Raw genomic sequence first — 16769 nt, 5'->3', positions numbered from 1 at the left:
TTTACACCTGGAAGAGATGAAGAGCAGCTGATGATTTAATCTGGTCAGTAAACTCTGAAATCAATAGCGATCTGGTGTACAGATGCCTGAAACACAGAAACATACAAGGAAAACATTCAAATCACAAATCAATGACAGCAGATGATACTGATCAACTTGTCAAACCTTAAGCTTTGTCTCAAAGACACAAAGGCCTGGATGAGCTGTGATTTACTGCTTCTGAACTCAGATAAAACAAGAAGTTATAAAGTCTATTGAACTGCTTTCTTTCACTTGTAATGTGATGCTGAGAATTTAATCTGTGCGTTTGGGACTTCCAGACTGTAATGTTCCTCTTAGAGCAGCATGTGATGCAGTAAGAAACCACACATTGAACAGCTGGACGGGTGCATCTAGATGTTAAGGGAAGGTCAAGGTTATAGGAGCGTTCTGAAATTTTATCTGAAAGCCAAATATCTTTTTTTTGTGAGTGATGTTTTGAAATGTGTCAAAACAAGAGGAGTAAACTATATTTGAAGGTTATTGTGTGCATGTGAGGTAGGAGTGAGTTTATATTATACACTGGAGCTGTAGGAATGTTGGAACATTTACATGTGAACTGAGTTCATGGATGTGTACATATGAAAATATGGGAGGGGGAAAGTTTGCTATAAGTTTGCTATAATCTACATGTATGAAATAAAATCATCATCATCATCAGGATGTGAGGGAAACGTGAAGGCGCCCATGTATTTCGGAGGCAGGAGGAGCAGGAGGAGAAGGGAAGATGAAGAGGAGAAGAAGAGGAGAAGAAGAGGTGGAGAAGAGGTGGAGGGGTGAAAGACAGGGGAAGGGAATGAGGGGTGGGGGTGAGAGGAGGAGGGGGGGAATGAGGGAGGAGGAGGAGGGGGAGGAGCAGCTCTCACTCACTCACAGCGGAAGGAGACGGCGGTGCTCCTGCAGGACAATGTGAGACACCGAGCAGGAGAAGCTTCAGGACCGAGCAGCAGCCGCGATGGCAGCGGGGACGCAGTGATCGAACCTCGGAGCTCCGACCTGTGACCGTCGCTGGAAACCCCCCTCCCCTCGTGTCGGGCCCGGAGCGGCCGCGGGATGGGAGCACCGCGCTGAGAGGAGCGGCGCTGGGCCGAGCACCGGGAGAAAGATGGGAGTCGCGCTGCGGAGCCTGTTGTTGTGCACTTTTTGTTTTCTCGTACGAGGTGAGTTTCTCCTCCCAGCTCCACTCCCCGCGTCCGTGTGCTCGCCCCGGCCCCGCCGGAGCGCCGCTGCCCGCCGCTCGGAGCGGTTTCCCGGTGGATGTCGGTCGCCCGGCCCGGGGCCCTCCGGGTCTTCCCGAGCGGAGCTAGCGTTAGCCCGGGATGCAAACCACAAACAGCCCGTGTTAGCGCACTGAGCTGGGGGAAAAACACTCTCCGTTACCCCGCCGGCCCCGCTACCCTGCGTCGTTCACCCCGCGGACCCGATCATTTACCCCCGGACTCCATCATTTACCCCGGGTTTAAAGCCACTAACTCGGGTTTTAGTAACTTTAACCGGCTGGATTCACGTTAGCGGCAGTTAGCACAACAAATGCTAGCGGCTAGTTAGCTGGAAGCTAACAGGTTGGAGGAACAACCAGCTGCACGTAAACTGCTTAACTTTATCTAACCTGCTGATTCACTGCGAACTGCGAGGAAAACACGTCAGATAACTAGTGAAACTGAGATTGCGCTCAACATCCACCCAGAAAACTACAAAAAAAACACGAAAGATGAGGAAAACAGGAGAAAAAAAAAGTGGAATTTTCTTATGAATCTTTGATTTAAAGTTACTTTTTCGATGAAAACACAACAGTTACAGACCAAACAAGTTCCCAAGATTCTAATTTAACACACCAGATAAACGCTTAACTCGGGAATGAGAGAAAATCATGAGTTTGAATAGATCATCTGAGATAAAGGGAGTTTCTGCTAAAGCTGAAGTGAAATCACAGCTGCTGATTTTTACTATGAGGCAATAAACACTGAAACGTTTCTTCATCTGGAAAACATCAAACTTTATTTCTAATCATTTTAAATAATGGAGGTAAAATTGTTTAAGTGTGTTTGTTTAATGAAGGAGTCATTTTAATCTTAGTAATTTTATACTGAGGTCAGTTCAGTCAACAACAGACTAGTAAATTAAATCAAACATTATAAATCAGCAAAATTGTGATTTTGTTTTTCTGCTTTTATAAAACCTGTTTTAATGCTCGTTATTATTGTGAGACACAAACTCGGTTGACATCTGTAAATGTTGCATAGTTCATTTTCATAATGAAATTATAATTTTTGTTAAATATGGAAACGAAAGCAACAAAAATACACAGATAAAAACATCTGTTTTTTGAGGTAGAAATTGGATAAAAAAAAAAAGAAGAGGATTATATTATTCAAAGCCCTGTGAAATAACTCCGTTAAACATCTGGAAATCCATTCTAAGTTGTCAAAATGAAGAATATTCAATCTTTTTAATTCAGTTGAGATTTCAAAGCAGATTATTTATGACTTTTTATAAAAATGTTTCAGAAGAGCTGAACTTCCTCTTCAGAAGCTTTGTCAACTCATCCAAAGGTTAAACTTACAAAACTTTTTTTTTTTTACAGAAATCTGTGAGAAGTGCGTACTACATATTTCGACAGAAACATTCAGATAATAATTGTGCAATACACAAATTAAGTCGTTCTTATAAGAAATGTTTCAGGTTTTTCTGTGTAAACACGAGAATAAAAGTTGTCAAATTCACAATTCATCAACAAAACATTAGGAAAAAGACTCAAATCTGATTTAAAACGGGGAATAAAAAAACCTTGATATTTGTCTCTCTTTTATTAATTTTTTTTTAATTATTATTTTCTGCTTATAAACAGTGAAACAACAAATTGAAATAAAAAACGTGTTGGTGGGATGAAGTCAAACAGTTCAATTCAAAGAAACAAGTTTAAACAAAGGTTAAGAAAAAAAGGCAGCAAACAATCTTTTTGGACCAAATTTAAAACTTTTTTCTCATATTTTTTTTTAGATTTTTTCATCGTTTTTCATTGTTAAAGTGGATTAGGTTCTCTATTGTTTTATATTTGTTTTTCTTCTGATTTAAAGAATATTTTTATTTTCTCCTTACTTTAGATGTCGCATTTGGTGCCGTTCATATAACAAATAATATTTTCAGTCTTGAAGTTGTGTTCTCGGGTCTTTAAGAGAGTTTTTTTTATTTTTGTTTTATGTTTGTTTTTTCCTTCCAGGAGTTTGAAATCATTTTTCTGAACTTCTTATTCAGATGTAAATTAACGTTGTTGTTTTTTTTTATGTCATTAAAGCAGTTACTCTAAACACTCAACAGTTTTAAGAGAATGTTTTAGTTCCTGTATTTTTGAAGGTATTTCTTTGCTTCATAAAACCTACGTGAATTCTTTTTTTCCTCATTAAAGTCGTATTCTGACATCTTTTATCATCCTTTTCTTGACGTATTCTGAAGTATCTGGTTTTGTCTTGCCTCCCTTCAGGCGACCCCCTCCTGCTGTATGCAAACAGGCGGGACCTGCGGCTGGTGGACGCGGGGCGGAACAAGGCCAACGCCTCGGTGGTGGTGGGAGGGCTGGAGGACGCCGCCGCCGTGGACTTTGTGTTCTCGCGGGGTCTCATTTATTGGAGCGACGTGAGCGAGGAGGCCATCAAACGCACCTCCTTCAACCAGTCGGGGGGCGGCGGCGGCAGCGTGGAGACGGTAGTCCCGGGTCTGGCCTCGCCCGACGGGCTGGCCTGTGACTGGCTGGGTAACAAACTGTATTGGACGGACTCGGAGACGAACCGCATCGAGGTGGCGGAGCTGGACGGGACGCTGAGGAAGGTTCTGTTCTGGCAGGAGCTGGATCAGCCGCGAGCCATCGCTCTGGATCCACAAAGGGGGTGAGTCCCACTGGCGCCGGGGGTCCTGGTCAAGGACTGAACGGTTAAACCTTGATGTTTTATTAGTTTTCAGGTTTAACTGTCGTCTATTCCCACAACACTTCATATTAGCCTGCGACTGCTGGCTATGCTAGTGGCGAGCCACGCTCAGGCTAAAGGCGGATATGTACGACTGTGTCGACGGTACATATAAGGCAGTGCATAGTCTATACCCCAGGGTGTCAAACATGAGGCCCGTGGGCCAAAGCCAGCTCGCAAGAGGCTCCAATATGCAAGCAAATGGTAAAAATTTCAAATAAAACATTGATTAAAATTTTTCTTAAATCTGGTTGATTTTATAAAAACACCCATAATCCAACAGATATACTACTTTTTTGGACATTTCACTGTATTTTACACCAGAAGGCTTCATTAAAATTGGCTTTATGTTGAGATTGTAGTGATTTTCTGTTGTATTTGGTTAGTTTTTTTGTGAAAATATAAGCATTTTCCTCACATGTGTTCTGTGCCACAACAAAAGAAATTGTGACAATGAGCTCACGAGATCTCCTTTGTTCAAGCAGGAGAGTCTGGCTGGATCTCAGCAACATAATGAAAACAACTTGTTTCCTTGTTTAATTTTTGCATCTTTAAATGATTTAGAAAACAACAAAAGTGTCGCCATCTCTAATTCTTCTTTCCGGAGCTGAGGTTGTTTGTCCTGGTCCGGGCAGTTAATAGTTGAATGCTATTGGTTCGTTTGGGTTTGGGGGCGGGGTTTAGCCAGAGGTCAGTTGGTGAAGTATGTTTTCAGACGGGATCACAGCATCTCGGGGTAAATGATGTCACATTAGCGTGAGTGAGGCTCGGTTATTAAACAGTGTTGACTTGATGTGGTTGTACTTTGTTTGTTAAAAGTCTTCAGACTTCGTCACTCTGAATCGTTTGACTTCCTGGAAGAGTCATTTTGATCACATTTGGAGAGTCCAGCGTTCGACCCCCTCGTGTCTGTAGTCCTGGTGTTGACGGCCGTCCGTCTGTGTCCTCAGCTTCATGTACTGGACCGACTGGGGCGAGGTCCCCAAGATCGAGCGGGCGGGGATGGACGGCACCAACCGCTCCATGATCATCGACAAGGAGATCTACTGGCCCAACGGACTCACGCTGGACTACAGCCTCCAGAAGCTGTACTGGGCCGACGCCAAGCACAACTTCATCCACCGCGCCAACCTGGACGGGTCCTCCAGGTAAACCTCTACCGGTCCAAACCAGGACCTGTTCTTGGTTCCACCGCAGACAGGGGTCATCGGGTTACGGGGACCGGAAGGTTTTTTAACACAGAATTTATCATGATTGATGTTCTGTTTTCTTCATGTTTGGTCCAGAATCTCTCGATTCTCTTGAGGTTTTTATTTTTTTTTAAATTCAGCTTTCTGCTTTGTCGTCCAGTTGTAATCCGCCTTTAACGGAGTAGCAGTCAATTTCTGGTTGGTGGTCTAGTTTTAGTCCTCTTTTAATCCAGTTCTAGTCTTGTTGTGGTCCAGTTTTTGTTGAGCTGCAATCTGCTTGTGGTCCAGTTGTAATCTAGTTTTAGTGTAGTTCAGGGGTCTGCAGCCTTGTTGACCAAAAACATTTCATTTTCAGCTGTTTTTGTACCTGATTTTAGCCGTTTCACTCTTCTTTTTCAGATTTTTATTTTATTTTTAATTTCTACATTTCACCTGTTTTAATCATTTTGGCTGCTTTTTTAAGCCGCATTGCACGTTTTGTTTTCCATTATTAAGCCTTTTTGTTTACATTTTTTCAATCATTTTAGTTTTTTTGCTGTTTTTGCTTAAACATCCCATTTCTGGTGGTTTTAACTAGTTTCCTTATTTCGCTTGCGGCACCGTTTTTCAAAGACGTCTCTAGCCAAGAGATAAGAGTCCTTTAGAAAATGACTCTTGTTGAGTACCTGAGCCAATCATCAGATAAAATGTTTATTTATGTATAATTTAATGAAAGCTTTCGGGAACCAGTAGAGACAGACCCCTGGGCCAGTTGTTGTCCACTTCTGGTCCAGCTCCAGTTCCGGGTGTGTCTGACCCCCCCTGCCTGCTGTTTTCAGGGAGGTGGTGGTCAAAGGGGAGCTGCCTCACCCCTTCGCCCTCACCCTGTACGAGGACACGCTGTTCTGGACCGACTGGAACACTCACTCCATCCACTCGTGCAGGAAGCAGACGGGCGGCGAGCAGCGCATCGTGCACTCCGACATCTTCTCGCCGATGGACATCCACGTGTTCAGCGCCAAGAGGCAGCTGCACGGTGAGTCGGTCCGGTCCTCCAGAACCAAAACCAGAACCACCCTGTGGATTTAGATCACTTTGGTTCTAGAGGATGTGTTCAATGAACGTGTGTTTGTAGTGTGTAACCTGTCGTCTGCGTGTGCACAGCAGTAAGCACCCCGTGTTCCCTGAACAATGGAGGATGTTCCCACCTCTGCCTGCTGTCTCCTCGGGCGCCGTTCTTTCAGTGCGCCTGTCCCACCGGAGTCCAGCTGCTGGAGGACGGCAAGACCTGCAGAGACGGTGAGGACGTCCACAGACTCTGCTATCGGCACTTCTTTTTTTTTTCTTTTTTTTTTTTTGCTAAAATCAACAGATATTTCTTTTATCTTTTGTACATAAGTTAATATTTTGTGAGCAGAAGTTAATTCATTATTAACTCTAACGTCTCCCGATGCACAGAGCCACGATATAAAGGAGAGAACTGAGCTGATCGAGTTTAATTTTCATCTTAGAATGTCATACAGTGAAACCTATGACATTTACCCAACATCCAATATTGAATTTGTATAACCTTTATTCTATTTGTAGGAATGCTAAATGGGAGATATCGCAGATTATATTTCCATAGACCAAATTAGACCAGATTAAAAACCACGACACCTGGACTCGTCAAATCTGAACTAGATTTTAAATGCCACCTTTTGGGACTTTAGTCGAATTCAAATCCAAATATTTTTTTGAATCTATATTATCTGACATTTCCAAACAGATGGACTGATCCTCATGTGATCGTTAATCTTGTATTTCAGATGTCAAGGTCGTATCGACTTTTTAAATCACAGAACCAGATATTGTTGGATTAAGTCTTTCAGATTAAGGGAAGCTTCCTGCTCTCGATTGTTTATTCTGACGTCTGCTCTGTTGAGGCCTCCCTGATACTCGGATACTTTGAGGCTCCACTCCGGGCGCTGACCTGGTTGTTTCTTGCTTCCTGCTCAGGTGCGACGGAGATGCTGCTGCTCGCCCGGCGCACCGACCTGCGCCGCATCTCCCTCGACATGCCCGACTTCACTGACATCATCCTGCAGGTGGACGACATCCGCCACGCCATCGCCATTGACTACGACCCGGTGGAGGGCTACATCTACTGGACGGACGACGACGTGAAGGCCATCCGCCGCTCGCAGCTAGACGGCAGCGACGCGCAGTTCGTGGTCACCTCGCAGGTCAGCCACCCCGACGGCATCGCGGTCGACTGGATCGCTCGTAACCTGTACTGGACCGACACCGGCACCGACCGCATCGAGGTGACCAGGCTCAACGGCACCATGCGCAAGATCCTGATCTCCGAGGACCTGGACGAGCCGAGGGCCATCGTGCTGGACCCCGAGGCCGGGTGAGAAACTATCGAACGTGACTTTAATACTGGAGATTTGGTGTGAGGGCAGTTTGAATAAACATCCCCGCCCCCTCAGGTACATGTACTGGACGGACTGGGGCGAGGTGCCCAAGATTGAGCGGGCCGACCTGGACGGGATGGAGCGGGTGGTGATGGTCAACACGTCGCTGGGCTGGCCCAACGGACTGGCGCTGGACTACCAGCAGAGGAAGATCTACTGGGGAGACGCCAAGACAGACAAGATCGAGGTGAGAGGCTCTGCTCGGGCCGGGGGGCCGGGAATCGAACCATGACTTCATCACTGTAGCAGCACATCTGTGGTTGAGGAGCTGCTCTCTCCTCTCTTTCTCCTCCTCCCGTCCTGTCTGACTCCTCTTCCTCTTTTCCTTTCCTTTTTTCTTTCTCTTCCTTTTCTTTCTGTTTTCCTCCTCTTCTCATCATTCTTTTCTTCCTCCTTCCCTCCTTTCTTCCTTCTCTGCTTCAACCTCCTCTCCTCCTCCCCCCGCTTTCCTCTCCCTCCACTTTCTCTCTTCTTCTGGCTCCTCTCTTCCTCTCACTCTCCTCCCCTCCTCTGTGCCTCTCGCAGGAACGTTAACAAAGATGGCGGTGGGCCATGCAGGGCCACGGCGAATCAGCCAATCACACATTTGTGCAGATTCCTCACATTCCTGCTGCACGCACAAACACACACACACACACATCTTCTAATGTGCCTCCACAGGAACCAAAGTTCTGCTCCCGCTGTCTGAGAACAGCTCAGTGGAACTCTGTAGCCCCTCAATTGTTTTCTTCACTATTAACTAGCAAGAAAAACAACAAATTTCTCTCACGTTTCATCAAAATATTAGCCTCACGATATTATACCAGACAAATGTACAGACTGAGATTTAGGACGTTGCTTCAGAAAGTCCATTTATTCAGTTCTTTCCATTTTTAAAGTGACGGTGACCCTCCTCTCCCTTTCCCTCCCCAGATGATGAACATGGACGGGACGGGCCGCCGTGTCATGGTGGACATCAACCTGCCGCACATCTTCGGCTTCACGCTGCTCGGAGACTTCATCTACTGGACCGACTGGCAGCGCCGGAGCATCGAGCGGGTCCACAAACGCACCGCCGAGCGGCAGGTCATCATCGACCAGCTGCCCGACCTCATGGGCCTCAAGGCCACCTCGGTGTACCAGGTCCACGGTGAGTCCGGACGCACCACGGACACACCACGAGAACGCCCTGACACGCTCCAATGTCCCACTGACCCTGAACGCCTCTTGTGTCCCCCCCTCAGGTACAAACCCGTGTGCGGAAGCGAACGGGGGCTGCAGCCACCTCTGCCTGTTCAAGCCCCGCGGCGTTCAGTGTGGCTGCCCCATCGGTCTGGAGCTCATCGCTGACATGAAGACCTGCATTGTCCCCGAGGCCTTCCTGCTCTTCTCCCGACACACCGACATCCGCCGCATCTCCCTGGAGACCAACAACAACAACGTGGCCATCCCGCTGACCGGCGTCAAGGAGGCGTCCGCGCTCGACTTCGACGTCACCGACAACCGGATCTATTGGACCGACATCACGCTGAAGGTGGGCGCTTTAAGTATTTTTTTTAAAAAATCTGCTTTTAACTGGTTTTTAATTTTGTGTTTGGACCAGATTTATTCTGATTATGTCTTTGTCTTTTTTTAATGTGTTTAATCAGTTTTGGTGCAGTTTCTCCACCTGTTACCTAGTATTTGTCCCATTTTGTTTTTAAACAGTTTTAGAAAACTTTAGTTTGGACCAGTTTTCAATTCAGACTCACTTGTTTTTATTCCAGTTTAGATCGGATGTTAATTCATATTGACTTAAGAATTGGTTAGACTTTTTTTTTAAGGCAGGTTTTGTGACTCTTTATACCCATTTATCTTTTGATTTGGTTCAATTGGATTTCTTACTCTGTTTAAACCAGGTGTGGACATTCTTAGCTTTAGTGCATATTTAAACAGGAGTCAACCCGGTTTAAATTGATTGTATTCACAGTGTAATCTCGTGTTAAACCTGGTTTAATCAGGTTTTTAACTCTGCTGAATCTGATTTTGAACCAGATTTTGACGGTTCTTTAATCTGGACATTATTCCAATTTTTGGACCTGGCTCAGACATTTCTTAGGTCTGGACTGTTCTTGGGCCCAGTCTAAACTGGCTCTGGATCCTCTAAATCTATATCTGACATGTTGTTCTGCAGACCATCTCGCGGGCCTTCATGAACGGCAGCGCTCTGGAGCACGTGGTGGAGTTCGGCCTGGACTACCCGGAGGGCATGGCGGTGGACTGGCTGGGGAAGAACCTGTACTGGGCCGACACCGGCACCAACCGCATCGAGGTGGCCAAGCTGGACGGGCAGCACCGGCAGGTCCTGGTCTGGAAGGACCTGGACAGTCCTCGAGCCCTGGCCCTGGACCCCGCTGAGGGGTGAGACTCGAAGGAAGCAATAGAACTGGGGTTGTCCGGTCAGGTGAAGCTGGTGTGTGTTGACCCGTGTCCGCTCCACAGGTACATGTACTGGACCGAGTGGGGTGGGAAGCCCAAGATCGACCGGGCGGCGATGGACGGAACCGGACGTATCACACTGGTGGCCGATGTGGGCCGAGCCAACGGGCTTACCATCGACTACGCAGAGCGGCGCCTCTACTGGACGGATTTGGACACGACGCTCATTGAGTCTTCCAACATGCTCGGTGAGCAGAACCAGACCGTCAGACACAGTCCACTTTGGTCCCAGTGACACAGTGTGAACAGGACCGAGATCTCCAGACCAAGTTTCTCCTCACTCACACTCAGGCCACTTCTAAACACTAGTGTGAAATAAGTCTGAATCAGACTTTTTCGATCAGTCAGTTTTTTGTTTTTGTTAGTTTTTTTTTTTTTAGCAACTGTTTTTAGTCCCGTTTAAAAATGAGCCGTTTGACTTCAGACTAGCTGTTGACCTGAAAAGGTCCAGATCAGATAATGGGTTCATTTTTGACCGCATTTATTGCTTTCACTCAGACGAGTTAAACATTGTGTTTCAATCTGGATTCAGTTCTTCCAGAATAGTTCCTGACCTGGTTTCAGATTGGTTGCATTCCTGGTTCGGTCCTGTTTCAGTCTGTAATGAGCGCGCTCAGCGTGGCTCCGCCTTCTCATGTTTGCATGCGCTTCTTGTGGCACCACAGGTCAGGACCGCGAGGTGATCGCCGACGACCTGCCGCACCCTTTCGGCCTGACCCAGTACCAGGACTACATCTACTGGACGGACTGGAGCCAGCGCAGCATCGAGCGGGCCAACAAGACCAGCGGCCAGAACCGGACGGTGATCCAGGGCCACCTGGACTACGTCATGGACATCCTGGTCTTCCACTCGTCCCGTCAGGGCGGCTGGAACGCCTGCGCCTCCACCAACGGCCACTGCTCGCACCTCTGCCTCGCCGTGCCCGTCAGCAGCTTCGTCTGCGGTTGCCCCGCCCACTTCTCCCTGAACTTTGACAACAAAACCTGCAGCGGTGAGGCCACACCCACTTCACTTGGGGGCGGGGCTTACAGGAAAGAAAAGAACGACAACAAAACAGTGGAACAGATTTGCACTACAACTACCACGAAAAATAATTTTAAGAATAGTTTATAACACTAGAAGAATTGTGAATAAAAGCTATAATCACAAGCAAAAGAAAATTAGTAATTGTAAAATGTTTAATGAACGATAAATTTGGTGTGTTTGCAGCGCCGACGTCCTTCCTGCTGTTCAGCCAGAAGACGGCCATCAACAGGATGGTAATGGACGAGCAGCAGAGCCCCGACATCATCCTGCCCATCCACAGTCTGAGGAACGTCCGCGCCATCGACTACGACCCGCTGGACAAGCAGCTGTACTGGATCGACTCCAAGCAGAACGTCATCCGCCGGGCGCAGGAGGACGGCAACCAGGTACCAGCAGAGCTCAGCGAGAAAACCGTCGACTGTGTCCTGCACGTGTCTAACCGCCCCCTGCTGGCTGTCGTCCAACCAGAGCATGACGGTGGTGTCGGCGTCGCTGGGCGGAGCCTCCGGAGGTCTGCAGCTGTACGATCTGAGCATCGACATCTACAGCCGCTTCATCTACTGGACCAGCGAGGTGACCAACGTCATCAACGTGACCCGCACCGACGGCAGCCGCGTGGGCGTGGTGCTGCACGGTGAGCACGACAAGCCTCGGGCCATCGTGGTCAACCCCGAGAGAGGGTGAGTGACATCAGCAGTCTGACAGGAAGTGGTTCCCTCTACATAAAACCACACCAGTCAGTGGTTCTAACCTGGCCCTCCTCCTGCAGCTACATGTACTTCACCAACCTGCTGGAGCGCTCGCCCAAGATCGAGCGAGCGGCGCTGGACGGGACGGAGCGCGAGGTGCTCTTCTTCAGCGGTCTGGGGAAGCCGGTGGCTCTGGCCATCGACAACCAGGTGGGGAAGCTGTTCTGGGTGGACTCGGACCTGCGGCGCATCGAGAGCAGCGACCTCTCCGGTGAGTCCGCTTCGATCAGCGTGACGCTCCAGATGGTTTCACACTTTTCACTTCCTGTCGGGTTTTTCTTCTACTCTTTCTTTCAAAATGTCCTGGTTGTTATTTACTGGGTTCTTTATTTATTTATATATCGTTTTCTTTTCTCCCTCCAACGTTGTTTTGTCTCCTGGTTGATATTTTTTAGTTTTAGTCAACTTATTTCCTCTCAGGGTTGAATTAAGTTTTTTCTGATTCAGTTTTTTTTTTTTTTTTTTTTTTTTCCTTGTTTTTAGTTTTCTGGGGGGATTTTTTTGGTACTGTTTTAATTTTTTCACCGTTTTTAGTCTTGAGGTTGATATTTTGTACAGTTTTCAGTCTCCTGGTTGTTGTTTCCTGCAGACGGTCTCTCTCTGACGTGGGTGTGTTGCTCTCCATCCTCCCCCCTGCCTCCCCCCTCAGCTCCTCTCCCGTTTTGTTGCCTTTTCTTCCTTGAAGTTTTTTGCCCTCCAACCGTTTGTTTTCCCTGGTTTTGTTTGTGGCGTCGAACCCTGTAGGAGCGAACCGCATCGTTATCGCCGACTCCAACATCCTGCAGCCGGTGGGCCTCACCGTCTTCGGCAACCACCTGTACTGGATCGACAAGCAGCAGCAGATGATCGAGCGCATCGACAAGACCACCCGGGAGGGCCGCACCAAGATCCAGGCCCGCATCGCCTACCTGAGCGACATCCACGCCGTGCACGAGCTCGACATGAGGGAGTACGGTGAGTCCGCGCTCCACTCCGTCAGACGGGCGGCCTTGCTCGTGCCCGTCGGACTCACTCTGTCTGCGCCTCCTTGCAGGTAAACATCCGTGTACGTGGGACAACGGCGGCTGCTCGCACATCTGCATCGTGAAGGGAGACGGGACCACGCGCTGCTCCTGCCCCGTCCACCTGGTGCTGCTGCCCGACGAGCTGTCCTGTGGAGGTAAACACACTCTCTTTGATGTGTTTGTTCTCTGAGCAGAAGTGACTCCTTCCAGTCCTCCTCCACACATTCAGCAGTGTTGGAATGCTGTGAATTCTCCGCTGAAGTCCGACTGCAGGATTGTGAACGAAGCTCCTCGGAGATTTGTCCTCACAGCAGATAAAAATCCGGGGTTACAGGTCAGCTGCTGACCTGAAGCGTTCTGTGCTGTGTCTCCCCCCTCAGAGCCTCCCACCTGCTCCCCCGAGCAGTTCTCCTGCACCTCCGGCGAGGTGGACTGCATCCCTCAGGCGTGGCGCTGCGACGGCTACCCCGAGTGCGACGACAGCAGCGACGAGGAGGACTGCCCCGTCTGCTCCGAGTCCGAGTTCCAGTGCGACAGTCGGCAGTGCATCGACCAGAGTCTGCGCTGCAACGGAGACGCCAACTGCCAGGACCGCTCCGACGAGAACAAATGTGAAGGTGAGGGGGAAGGGCTGGCTTTCCGAGATCTCCTGTTCGCTTCCCGAACACGGGCCTGAAGATAAACCGTTGTCCCGCTCCGTGTGTGCAGTTCGCTGTCCGGCCGATCAGTTCACCTGCTCCAACGGTCAGTGCATCGGCAAACACAAGAAGTGCGACCACAACATGGACTGTACGGACAACTCGGACGAGATCGGCTGCTGTGAGTCTCCAACGCTGTGCTGGATTCCACTGACCCTCAGATCCTCTCCAACACTTCTTCTTCTGTGTTTTCAGACCCCACGGAGGAGCCGCCGCCGCCTCCCAACAACACCATCATCTCCGTGGTGGCCGTGGTCTTGACGCTGTTCGTGGTGGGCACCGTATACTTTGTGTGTCAGCGCGTCCACTGTCCGCAGATGAAGGACGACGGCGAGACGGTCACCAACGACTTTGTGGTCCACGGCCCGTCCTCCGTGCCACTGGGATACGTGCCACATCCCAACTCGCTGTCCAGCTCGCTGCCCGGTGAGACAAACCTCTAACTCTTGTGGAGGAGTTACAAGCTTCAGAGAGGAGTGACACCTCTAACCTCTGTCTGTCTGCAGGAATGTCCCGAGGGAAGTCTGTGATTGGCTCTCTCAGCATCATGGGTGGGAGCAGCGGGCCGCCGTACGACCGCGCTCACGTCACCGGGGCGTCGTCCAGCAGCTCGTCCAGCACCAAGGGCACGTACTCCCCCCCGGTGAGCGTCCAGAGAGGCAGCAGCCCCCCACCCCCACCCCCCCATCACAAGCTAACAGTGCGTCTGCTTTCAGATCCTCAACCCTCCTCCCTCTCCGGCCACCGTGCGCTCGCAGTACACCATGGAGTTCGGATATTCCTCCAACAGTCCGTCAACTCACAGATCCTACAGGTACCGACCCTCCACCTCTACTAGTACACACTGCTACGAGAACTCACACACACTGTAACACCCTTCCACACTCTTCAACACAATCTAACACATTCCCGCACATACTTCTACACACTCACACACACACACACACACTTTTCTCTCAGGTGCACACTTGCACACAGTCTCCTTCACTCCCACTCACTTTTTCACACTCCCACACAGTCTCACACCCTCCAGATAGCTCCACACTTTCTCCCACACAATTCTACATACTCCCTCACACTTCTCTCGCACTCGCACACTCACGCACACTCACACAGCTTATCTTTGCACCGCCCAGACGTCCTCTGCTGTACAGAGATCTTAAACATCCAAACTAAACTCCTCAGACTGAAAGAGGTTTGATTGTTAGTCAAACTAAAGTTTCCGTCTTTCCTTTGTGAAGCTATCGGCCGTACACCTACCGACACTTCGCCCCGCCCACCACCCCCTGCAGCACGGACGTGTGCGACAGCGACTACACGCCGGGACGCCGAGCACCGCTCAAGTCCAGCGCCGCCACCGCCACCAAGGGCTACACCAGCGACCTCAACTACGACTCGGAGCCTTTCCCGCCGCCGCCGACACCCCGCAGCCAGTACCTGTCGGCGGAGGAGAACTGCGAGAGCTGCCCGCCGTCGCCTTACACCGAGCGCAGCTACTCGCACCACCTGTACCCGCCACCGCCCTCGCCCTGCACGGACTCCTCATGAGCCTGCCGCACAGCTCCGCCCCCTCACTGTAAATAGCAATTGTGCATATATGAGGCGAAGAATGGGAACGAGAGACTGAAGGAGGCTGAAAAAAGGGAAAGAGGAGCTGCAGAACATTTGTACAAACAGAGAAAAACATATTTATATATTTTCTATACAGTGTTTACTGATGACGCCATAGAGGTTTGTATTAAGAAATTTGTAAATTTTTTAAGAAAAGGTTTTATTAAAATCATCACAAATATAAGTTGCCTTAAAGCAGAAGAGAGAAAAAGAGGCTGAAGGACAAAAAAAAAAAAATCACATCATCATCAGCGGGGCGTTCCACTTAAACAATGCCAAAAACCAACAGTCATGGGAGGCGACGCCTGTTACCATGGAGACAGGATCAGAAGCCCCGCCTCCCGAAGGGGGAGGGGTGAGCCTCCTCTGAAGCGAGACAGTTTGTACGAAGCGTCCGGTCAGGGTGTGAGTCACAATCTGCGACCGAGCAGCGGGATGCGCTGGAAATGTGTCGGGAGTTTGTTACGAGTGCAGCCACCGGGGGGCGCCATGAAGACTGAAGCTCACGCTTCGTGACTCACATCCTGAACCGCGGCGCCGACGTTCAGACGGATTTAAACCAAAACTCACTTTGTGTCTTTCTGTTCTCATTGAAAAATGCCCGGCTGCACCTGACGCCCCTGCGAGGCGCTTCCGGCACTTCCTGTCAGCGCCGGGCGGCGGTGGCGGCGTCTCCATGGAGAAGACGATCTCGTGCCTGACGCAGCTTCATGTCGTCTTTTTGTTGTTTGTTTTGTTTTATCGTGACTTTGAGGAAACTCCCACAGAGGATTCAGTGCCCAGGAAATGCTCCATAGTATTTTTGTACCACATATTGTGTAGATACGTATTTATAAGCTATATAGAAACGACTTGTAAATCTCCATCCGACTCTTCATTCCGTCTTTTTTTATACCGCCTCCTTCTATTTTTCTACAAACGCTGACAATCTACCCATCAGGCCGTCTCCACGTGTGTGTGAAGGATCCTCCAACCTTTCTGGAGGCAGCTGTCAGGACCACAGGTTGAACCGTCGTCGTACGGCAGGGGGGGAAAAGGAGCCTTTGTTTTTTATTTTCTTGTTTTTGCCATTTGTTCGTCACATTAAGAGAAGACAAAAACACCAGCGTGAATTTAACGACAATCTTTAAACATGTTTTTTTTTTTGTTTTTAAATCATCTGAATTTTTCTGTTACGTTTTTAATTGAATCGTCTTAAAGAATGTCAGTGTTGTGTTCAGGAACCACAGGAAATTTAGTTTTTGGAGGTTTTTTTTCATCAAAAATCTTCAGATTCTGTCACTTCTGAACTTTAAACGGTACAGTCAGACATTTATTGCGTAAAACTGTTACATTGGTTACAACATAAACAGGCTAACCAAGTTCCTTGTTTCTACCACCAGATGGTGCAGTGAGTCACTAAATAGTACCGCCAAAGTTTCAAGAGATTTTTTTTTAAACAAAATCCAGTTAAAGTCAGGGGCTGGACAATTTCAATTGAAACAATTTGAGACGTTCTCCATTGAGATTTTCAAAAGAGTCCGAACAAAAAAAAAATATCTGCTTGAATCCTGAATACGCGTTGGAATTGTATACATTTGAAACCCTCTGGCAA

General features: G+C 48.6%; 1 protein-coding gene across 1 annotated transcript; it reads left to right on the top strand.

The window, feature by feature from the left end:
* Nucleotides 1-910: 910 nt before the first annotated feature.
* On the top strand, nucleotides 911-15736 carry lrp6 (low density lipoprotein receptor-related protein 6). Its single transcript, XM_080492094.1, has 23 exons — nucleotides 911-1199; nucleotides 3521-3923; nucleotides 4952-5149; nucleotides 6010-6206; nucleotides 6338-6469; nucleotides 7169-7565; nucleotides 7645-7816; nucleotides 8542-8758; nucleotides 8853-9142; nucleotides 9782-10008; nucleotides 10090-10274; nucleotides 10752-11078; nucleotides 11297-11499; nucleotides 11582-11793; nucleotides 11883-12073; nucleotides 12607-12816; nucleotides 12896-13021; nucleotides 13247-13483; nucleotides 13575-13685; nucleotides 13760-13990; nucleotides 14071-14207; nucleotides 14281-14378; nucleotides 14806-15736. Exons 1-23 carry the CDS (start codon nucleotides 1145-1147, stop codon nucleotides 15110-15112), a joined length of 4863 nt encoding a protein of 1620 aa, XP_080348220.1. The 5' UTR covers nucleotides 911-1144; the 3' UTR covers nucleotides 15113-15736.
* The last annotated feature ends 1033 nt before the right edge of the window (nucleotides 15737-16769 follow it).

This window comes from Lipophrys pholis (genome assembly GCF_963383615.2).
Source record: "Lipophrys pholis genome assembly, chromosome: 22".
NCBI lineage: Eukaryota > Metazoa > Chordata > Actinopteri > Blenniiformes > Blenniidae > Lipophrys > Lipophrys pholis.
The sequence above is the reverse complement of the archived record's forward strand: the minus strand, read 5'-3'. Positions and strand labels throughout refer to the sequence as shown.